General features: G+C 33.9%; 1 protein-coding gene across 1 annotated transcript in view; it reads left to right on the forward strand.

Moving 5' to 3' along the window:
• The window catches only part of Wdr64 (WD repeat domain 64), a 140,074-nt gene extending 134,472 nt beyond the window's left edge, over positions 1-5,602 (forward strand). The window contains exons 25-26 of the mRNA XM_048809781.1: positions 657-761; positions 5,519-5,602. Of these exons, the coding sequence (XP_048665738.1) occupies positions 657-761; positions 5,519-5,602 (189 nt within the window). The remainder of the gene's footprint in view (positions 1-656; positions 762-5,518) is intronic.
• The last annotated feature ends 4,907 nt before the right edge of the window (positions 5,603-10,509 follow it).

Below are 10,509 nucleotides of genomic sequence, written 5' to 3' on the forward strand. Positions count from 1 at the left end.
CAGATTATGCTAAGTGAAGCTAGCCAATCCCTAAAAAACAAATGCCAAATGTCTTCTTTGATATAAGGAGAGTAACTAAGAACAGAGTAGGGACGAAGAGCATGAGAAGAAGATTAACATTAAACAGAGAAGAGAGGTGGGAGGGAAAGGGAGAGAAAAGGGAAATTGCATGGAAATGGAAGGAGACCCTCAGGGTTATACAAAAGAACATACAAGAGGAAATGAGGGGAAAGGGAAAAATAATACAAGGGGGAGAAATGAAGGTCAGTAGAGGGGGTAGAGAGAAAAGAGGGGAGGGGAGGGGAGGGGGGATAGTAGAGGTTAGGAAAGGTAGCAGAACACGACAGTCACTAGTATGGCAATATGTAAATCAATGGATGTGTAACTGATGTGATTCTGCAATCTGTATATGGGCTAAAAATTGGAGTTCATAACCCACTTGAAGCAAAGTGTGAAAGATGATATATCAAGAACTATGTAATGTTTTGAACAACCAACAATAAAAAAAAATAAAATAAAAAAAAAAAGAATTAACAGTGGGCAATTGGTAGAGGGGTCTTGTTGAAGTGTGGTTCTCCCCCTCACTTCCCATCGAGAATTCACATTAGGGAAGTTATCACATTAAGTATGTCTGACTCTTTGTTTATGACTTACAGGTAACAAGCCCCACCAGTTTAAGATTCCTTCCACTCATTGGTTCAGAAGCACAAAAGGAATCCTCAGATGGAAAGAAGAAGGGAATTCATGTTCAACATGAAAAAGTAAGTTAGTACTAACTCCACAGTTGATTCTAATTCTACAGTTTATCCCCTTTGTTTGGTTTATAATTATTTAATTATTTTTCTGTTCCTAGAAACATAACTTTGGGGCCTAAAATTATTTCTGTTCATACTTTTTTACTGAATATTGCAGATGTATGTGTCTTAGATCAGTGCGATGGAAATCATGAATTTTTTGGATAGAGAGGACAAAAATCAAATAGAACCTGGGAGCATGAGTGAATGAAGCTCTGCTAGTGCTTCAAAACTGAAATTATTCACTGAGCTCTTTTAGAAGCTAGGCAACTTGATACAACAGTCAAACACTGCACATCCATCATTGCTTCATTTTATTTATTTTTATTTTCTGCAGTGCTGGGAAAGGCACCCAGAGCCTTGTGCATGCTAGGTAAATGCTCTACCACTGAGCTACATACTTTGCTTCTTAATCTTATTGCACCTATAAGATGGAGCCATGGCTTCAGTTAGCTTCTGGCTCTCCAGCAAGAAATTTTCCCATGTATTAACAGGAAAAACATAAAATGCTTCACAGTTTACAATGTATCTTTATATATGATTCTTTTAATTTTCACAATAAGTTCAAAGAAAATGTTAGTTCCATCCTAGAGCTGGGGAAGAAAACAGGATCCTAAAGCAAGATCAAGTGACTTGCCAACTATCACATGCTAATTAAGTGATAAACTGAGGTTTTTTTCACACTAAATGTCATGCTCATTTTTAGTAGATTAATGGTCTGTACAAATCAAACCTTATTCCTTATCCACTAATTCTAGAAGCTTGCATGGGTCTGACTTAATCCGTTGTGATTTATATTTAGTGATTCAAATATATCAAACACTAAGAGGAAGATCTAGCAGCACATGGTGATTTTTATAAAGCCCCTTGCCATGAAGTCAGATTAAAAACAGAAAGAAGATAATTTTTATTATCCACACCTAATCCAATAACAGATAACAAACAGAATGACAACAACACAACAGTTTTTAAAAGCATTAAACATGTTTAAAATTAAGTAAAATTAATTAACATGGGAAATTTTACCATAATTTTGTTAGCTTGTGTACTTAAGGAGAACAGGAGTGCTTCCTGGTAATTATTAATTCCGTCAATTTTTCCAGTGAGAGCTTTCAGCAATAGAAGAGTTTTCTATAAAAATAGTACTATTACTTGGAATTGTCTTAAGTAATGGGTGAAACACCATCATATAAATAATCTAAAACTAAAAGACAATTTAGAAAAACATTATTTGTACTGGGCATGGTGACCCACACCTGTAACCCAGTTAATCAGGAAGCTGAGACAGGAGGATTGCAAGTTTCAGGCCAGCCTGGGCAATTTAGTGAGACCATATCTCAAAATAAAAATAAAAAGATTGGATGTAGCTTAGTGGTAGAGCTCTTGCCTAGTATGTGCAAGGTCATGGGTTCAATCCAGAGAACTGAAAACAAAGCAGAACAAAACTGTTCTGGCTTAAATGAAGAAAAGAATTAAGCATGGTTAATGGGTTGAAATTAGTTTCCAAAATAAAATTAAACTTGTTTTCAGAAAATTGTGTACTTAGAAGAGGACAACAAAATCTGAAAACCGAAACAGATTAAAGCCACCAGTGTGTTGATTTTCTGCAACTTGAGGAAGCCAAACAGCCTAAGTATGAAAATGGTGGATGAAATCAAATCAATAAATAAACACCCAATGCCTAGTCTCATAAGAAGCATTTCTAGGAAGGTGGGCATAAAGTGCCCTCAGAAAGTTTGGATTCAAGATTTCAATTTAGTGAAATAAACATTTATGGAATACCCTAAAAATTCTATCATGTGCTTGGCAGTGTTACTACCACCAGGAATCTATTCACAGATCAGGAAGCTCACAGCACAGAGCAGAGAAAGTACTATGAAAAAAGTCCAATAATAGACATCCTAAACTCTTTTGACTTGCAATTTTGAAATATAGAAATGCTGGCTCCAAGTACTAACTTCTGTAAATGGTTTATAAATCTCCTGCAAATTAAACTACAAAATTATAAGATACTACTCATAATATAGGAAAACAAATTAGAACACATGTTATATTCCTTTTCAAAAAGTTTAAATGTGGAAACAGAGAGGAAGAATGTGAACTTTGTGAAATGCAACCCATTTCCAAAATTATAGACACATATCCAATCATAGAAAAATTATTTAAGTGAAAGATGGTATATTTTATATATATATATAAAATAGCATATTCATAGTTTTTCAAAAGAATATATAATGACAGAATTTCTCATGATTTTATTTTAGGTGAAATATTATAACTCAATAATATTGTCAATTATAGTGGCTAATATTTATTTTCAAATTAGTATGCCAGGTACAATACTGTGCACTTGACATGTAGTCTTTCACATAATCTTTGCAATAACACTTTGAAGTAGTTACAATTATCACACTCATTTTACAGTTAAGAAAACTAAAAGCACAGAACATAAGTATACTTATGTTTATCTAAGATTCCAAAAGAACCCAGTAATTGAGCTGGGGTTTAAACCCAGAAGTTTGACTTTAGAGCCTGATATTTAAATATAAAACAATAGAATTCAGAGATAGATGAGCTGCTAGTCTCTTCTGACCAGAATAATCTTCTGAGAGTGTACAAATAATGAACATTAAGAATCCCTTCCCATCATTCTCTATCCCCTCTCCCAGCTTGATTTTTCTCTGTGGCTCTGATGAATTTTTTTAAAGACATTTTCCATGGCATTTTTTTCCTTAAAAAATCATTCATTTTTTTTCTCACTGGAATGAAAATTCCAGAAAGGCAGAAACTTTATCTTACTTATTCTGTCCTGTAAAACATCTAGAATAGACTTGACACATAAAAGACACTGAAAAAAGTTGCTGAATATAATAATGAGTTTTTATTAACCCCAAATTCCTAACAAGAGGAATTTGCAAATTCCCATCACTAGAAATGTATACAGTAGGAGCTTCAAAAGTCCAAACTATAAAAATATAAATATTCTTTGGAGGCAACATTCTAATCCTCTTATCTATTATTAACAAACACCTTAATGAGCTACTGGGAATAGGAGCAAGAATGCATTTGGGAAAGTCGGAGTGGTCAGGCACTAGGAATGTCTGAAAGAGGAGTTTGGGGCACCGTGGGCACACTGCATCCCTCCAGGTCTCTTAAGGCTAACTCTGCTGGACGATATGTACTAACCAAGTGGTAGGGCAGGGAGGGCTTGCCTCATTATTTTCATATTTTCCTCATTCCCCGTGAAAATCAAAAGTTGCCTTGAGCTGGAGGTGGTGGCCCACACCTGTAATCCCAGTGACTCCAGAAACTAATGCAGGAGGGTCAGTTGGAGGCCAGCCTCAACCACTTAGCAAAATTCTCGGTAACTTAGCAAGAACCTGTCTCAAAATAAAAAGATCTGGGGATGTAGCTCAGTGGCAAAGAGCTTCAGGATTCAATTTCCAGTGAGAAGGGAGGTGCGAGTTGGAGACATAAGGGAACAGAGATGCCAGGACTTCATAAACCTGAATCAAGGTTCTAAAGTGATGAAATTTAATTAATGAAATTTAGTTCTAAATTTAAGAACTGTGTCCTTTACTGAAGGGAAATTTGTGTATCAAAACACTTTTTAAACCAAAATTTTTTTTTTCTTTAGCAAATCTACTTCCAAAAATTAAGTCTGAAGAAATAAGGGCAGGGGTTGTAGCTCAGTGGCAGAGCGGTTACCTTGCACGTCTGAGGCACTGGGTTCGATCCTCAGTACCACATAAAAATAAACAAATAAAATAAAGGCATGCTGTCCATCTACAACTACCAAAAATAGTTAAAGAAAGAAGAAAATTGTAGCAGGCATATGTTTTTTAGTTAATAAACTTTATTTTAAAAAGATAAAAGAAATACAAAAAGGAAAATATAAGAAGGACCCATGCAGCTTGGGAAGTTCCTTTAGCTTGGTTTCAGTAGAGTGATCTTGGGAACTAAGCCTCCTAACCTTGTCTCTGGGAGCAAGAGGAGCAGGCACATGACCTACTAGTGTCTAAGCCTAAAGAATCTTTGAGTGATTGAATCTGGACTTTAGTAGTTTATTGTTTTTGTTTTACCTTATAATTCGCCTCTTTTTTTTTCCTTCTGTCTTCTTTACAATGGATCATAACATCAAATTGATGTGTGTTTCAAAATCATATAACCAAGCCCTTCAAAATTCTATATGGTGTCAATTTTAAATGCTGGTTGGACATTACTGATAAAATTAGATATTTCTTAATACAAACTAAATTAAACTAAATGAATTTAAAGTTTCATCTTTTTTTCTTCCAAAAATATTCAATTCAAAACCAACTCATTTTTCTCATTTGTGTGATCATCACTTGATTTTATTTTCCTACTGGTCAGCAGAATCTGATGTTACTAAGATTAATTATTAGTTAGCTAAGTTTGTTTTAACTAACCCTTTCCATGTTTCTCAGTTGAGCCCTAGAGTGGATAACTGTCCAATTAAAGTAGGTTTAAAACTTCTCACTTCTATTCTTCTACTATACCCTTGTTCTACTTCCTACTTGTAGCATTCTTTTGTCTGGAGACACATTGGAATGTGAAGTAAACGACTACACACACACACACACACACACACACACACCCCAGGAGGATTAAAAACTTTCTGTAGTGATGAAACTTGAACTTGACTCTGGAAAATCGTTTGTTCTGTAATCTAGTTACTAAATAACATGCCCTTTATTTCACAGGGAGGACGGAAGAGAAGTTTGAAAAAAAATTTAGTGCCACAAATCAATCTGGCTTCTTCCTTCTTTCCAGCCATTACCAAGTAAAGAGGAAATTCAGAATTGGCTGCTGCACATGAAATGACAAGGTCTGGATGATACCCTGGTCTTATTTCAGGATAAGAATGAAAGTCCACCAGAGTCACTGGTCTCTGGATCCTCAGACCATCCTGTTGCTGACGATTGCTTTGGGAGCTTTAGTGACCTCAGCTCTGAGTACCAAGCAGGTGACAAGCAGCCAGTTCACGGATGTCTTTCATACATCGAAATCCATTTACGGAATAGGAGATGTTTCCTGTTTAGTATTAACAAAATGAAATACACAGAAACAAACGAAAGCAATAGCATAGAGAGATCTAAAATAATATGGTTATCTATGATTCGCTTTATACCTTCTACCATATGCACCATAGTTTATAAACTAGAATTATTATCAGAATGTATGCAGGCAGAGGCAAATTATATGTCACGTTTTAGGGTATATGAAGAGAATTAAAATTAAAAAGAAAAATGTGACAATCAAGCCTCTAGTTATTTGTCTTCTTCATTTAGAGAAATGTTATCTGATAGAAAATATTTAGTTTCTTAGGTAAAGACAAATTATTTACATTTAGTTTGGAAATTAGTACAGATAAAGAGAACTTAAATGGTATCTAAACTTTCTGGGGTTCGTCTTTTATTACTTTCTTTTATTAATTAATTGATTTTAGTATTTGGACTAAATGATCAATGTTACCAGTCGTTATGCATAAAGAAAGAAAACATCAAAACTTTATCAGTAAAGAATCAAATTTTAAATAAGTAAAAAATCATGAACAAAGTATCATAATTTTGAAGACTGAGAATTAGCTGACCTCTTCAGAAAAATGATTCTGAGAGCTAAATAAAAAAAGTAGTCTGATAGTCTGCTTTTCCCAAAGCACCAGACCACTTGGGTAAGAAAAAATTGTGGTCTGTTCCTTGGTAATATCAGGTTTCTAATTTATAACAGATTTTATAATTCTTAAAATCCCAAAGTGTTTGGAAAACTAAAGAAATTTGTTATTCACATAAATTCTACATTTATACACATTTCTTTTTATGTTTGTGAACTGAAGTTCTCTGAAGAAGCCATATATATGTTGAAAAGCCTGCAGACTGTGTGACCTTGGCTGACCAGAACATAGTGATTGTGAAGAGATGGGATGTTGCAGATCAAGAGCCAAAGTTATCTTGGACTGTCTTTGGTCCCTTCTAATACCATTTACTATCAACCTTTGTATCTGACCTAGCATCATGTGACCACTAGATTAAACTCTTAGAATGGATAGCTAAGCTTGACAGACCTCTAGTCTCCACCAACTCTAAAGCTAAGATTTCAGTAACACTTGAAACCCATGGAAGAGATTGCTTGCCTTGCTGTAGCTTGTCCCTGAGGCTCCTACCAATGTGATTGGTAAGTGCATTGATTTATGGCTTTCTATTGTTATATGACTCTAAAATGTAATGTAACCTCTTCCCTGGTAGAATATAGCATTCAGAGAAACTTGCATTTGTGTTATTGAGCCATGGTCACCCTAATTAGGCTCAGCAGAAAGTATTTTTGCTGGTGTGGTAGACCACTCCTTCAATCTCAATGACTCAGGAGGCTGACGCAAGAGGATCACAAGTTCGAGACCAAACTAGGCAACACAGCAAGACCCTGTCTCAAAATAAAAAAAAATAAAAAGACTGGGGATGTAGTTCAATAGTAAAGCTCAATTCCTAGTACCAAATAAATACATAAAGTAATTTCTTATTTCCTTTAAATCAGAGTTGTTATTTTATACTGTATTCATTTAGACATTTAATTTTTGTTGCTAATAAGAATGTGGTGATTTCTCCAACTGCTTTTCTTTATCTTCTAGCTTTTTTCTTTATATATTTTAATTTCACTAGAAGCTTAAGTACCAAGAGAAAATACTGAACATTAACATTTTAAAGTTTTGGTTTTTGGGGGTTTTGTTTTGTTTTTTTCTAGTACAGGGGTACTCTATCACTGACTTACATCCCAGCCCTTTTTATTTTGAGACTTATCGAGAGATAAGTTGCCAAGGCTAACCTCAAACATGTGATCCTCCTGCCTCAGCCTCTTAAGTACCTAGGATTACAGGTGTATGCCACCACAGCAAGCTAAAATTTGTTTAACTGATATGTATAATTTACTCAAATACAAAGATATTCTAGAAAAAGAGTACTAGAGAACATCAACTACCCTTAACTCCTAAGTAAACCAATTTAAAAAAAAAAATCTAAAACTTAAACTTCCAAGAAGTTAATAGAGATGATTTATTTTTTCTTTTAGTCTCAGCTGTAAAAAAAGGATATTTTATTTACTAAAACAAGACAATGTTAACTACTTTGCCAAGAACTTAATCCTTTTAAAATGACATTCAAGGGCCCAAATTAATATCTTCCACCCATTTTGCCAGAGGAATTCACTCTCAAAATCCCTTTAACAGAAATAAACAATTTCTTGATCCCTTTAAGATTTAAAAATCTTTCAACTTTTTTTGTGTTATATAAGTGATTTACTTTCAAAAATGATATTATACATAATTATGTAGCTAGAATTTTTAATGATACACATAATATATAGAAAAATTTGCCCTTTCTTTCTTTTCTAAAAGTGTAGACTGATTAACCATTGTTAAAGGGCATGATTTTTTGACATCAGATTTAAAATATTTTATCACATTGTACTTAGGGTGGAGTTAGAATGTTCACTAAAATATAGGATAATGAGTTCTGCATCAGGTAATGGTGAAGTAGGTAATTTGGACAAATCACACCCCCTGAGGACAACTAGAATTGGGAAACATTTCTTTGAAGGCATTTGAGAGTAAATACATTGACAAAGTATGAATATGACAGATTCTGGGGGAAGACTTAGGCTGAGGTATGTCACCCCAACTTTTGAAGCCAGTTTTCAGCAATGCAAGTATGTACTGGTTCCAGAAGAGAAGATTAAGAAGCTGAGAAGCTGAAATGGTAATTAGGGCAAAGGGCTGAGTCCCTCTTACTTTGCATTGGGTTCCAAAGAACTTCATCCTAGAAATACGGGTGAAACATAGGCAAACAGATATTTGCTAGGGACTATATAGTTCAGCTTCCAATCGTTGCAAACCCTGAAAATGGATGAAGGTAATTCTAGATTGATGGAGCCCCCAAATGCCTACAGAAGCAGAGATAAATATGAGGAAAGATGAAGATAATTTAGTCCTCAAGTTATCTTCATTCCAAATGTACATTTGACCCACTATAAAATATTACATGGTGCATGAGGAGACAAGACAGTGAAAATGAGAACTAAGGAAATCACAAGATTTACCAGATAGATAGACTTTAAAATAACTAGCACTGAAAAAGAAAAGCAAAAATTAAACTATGCTCAGCATATTGGAGTATATAAAAACAAGAATTAGAATTTCAGCAGAGAATTAGAAATTATTGATAAGAACTAAATGGAAATTCTAAAACAACAAAAAATGAGCAAAACTTACTCCAAGGATATAACAATAGTCTGATAAAAGAGAAAATCAGTGAACTGAAAAATATTTTAGAAGGAAATATCCATAATGAATCATTAAGAGATGAAAAATAGGAGTTAAAAAAAACAGAGGTGAGATAGTAAGAGTAATACATCTCAGAAGAAAATGGAAGAATAGGGTTTTAGCAATATACCAACTGTTTTTCAATACCTAATAAATGGGGCTGGGGTTATGGCTCAGTAGTAGAGCACTTGTCTACCATGCGAGAGGCACTGGGTTCGATTCTCAGCACCACATAAAAATAAATAAATAAAGGTTCATCCTCAACTTAAAAAAAAAAAAAAACTAATAAAAGCCACTAGTTCACGGATTCAGAAAGTATCATAAGCTTTAGGTAGAGTAAATAAAATTAGTAAAAATGAATGTACATCTACATACTTCATAGTAAAGTTATTGAAACATTATGGAAGAAATAAGAGAGGATTTGCCTTTAGAGGCAAATTGTCTTCCTGAATAATGAATAAAGTGACTTTACCCAGCTTCACAGTAGAAATGGGAAGAGGACCAGGAAACAGAGTGATATACTCATACTTCAGAAATAAAATAAAAGCTAACCAATTGTCAATCAAAACAAAGGACAGTTAAATGTCATATGAGGTTTTGACAAACAAAAACCAAGAGAATCAATCATAGTAGATGCACATTAAAGTACTGAAGAATATTTTTTAGCAGGAGAGAAACAACTGGGGAGTTCAGAGATATAAAAAAGATGGAAAGCAATAAGAGTGGAAGATCTGTGGGTAAACTAAACACAGATGATAAAATTGATACAAAAGAGATATAAAAGTGGAGAGGAAAATAAACACAGTTCTCTAATGCTCTTCATTGCTTGGGAGAAGGTAAAAGAAATAATAATCCAACTCTAATAAGTCAGGGATATGTATTATAATATCTGTGTTAACCACTAAAGATAACAATATATATGACTATATATATTGTAGCTATGGCTCAGCAGTAGCACACTTGCCTGGCACATGTGAAGCACTGGGTTAGAACTCAGCACTACATATAAATAAATAAAATAAAGGTCTATCAACAATTAAGAAAAAAACTTGATCTAAAAGAAAACATGAAAAGGTGGGATGAATAGAAAATACATAGAAACTTGGCAGATTTAATTCTAAATATATCATAAATATGAAACATTTGATAGGTCTTCAAATTAAAAGACATAAAATTGTGTTGTCAGAATGGATAAAATAATGCAAAACCCAACAGTATATCGTAACAATCCTAATATATAAGGACACCAAACTATTGGAGATAAAATGATGGAAAAACATTTATAATACAAAAGCTCACCAGGAAAAAGGTGGCATGTATAATACAAAAGCTACAGAAATATTAAAGTATACGTTAAGAAAATAAGAATCTTCCCACTAGTTT

Source organism: Marmota marmota, unplaced genomic scaffold (genome assembly GCF_001458135.2).
Source record: "Marmota marmota marmota unplaced genomic scaffold, marMar, whole genome shotgun sequence".
In the NCBI taxonomy this organism is placed as follows: Eukaryota; Metazoa; Chordata; class Mammalia; order Rodentia; family Sciuridae; genus Marmota; species Marmota marmota.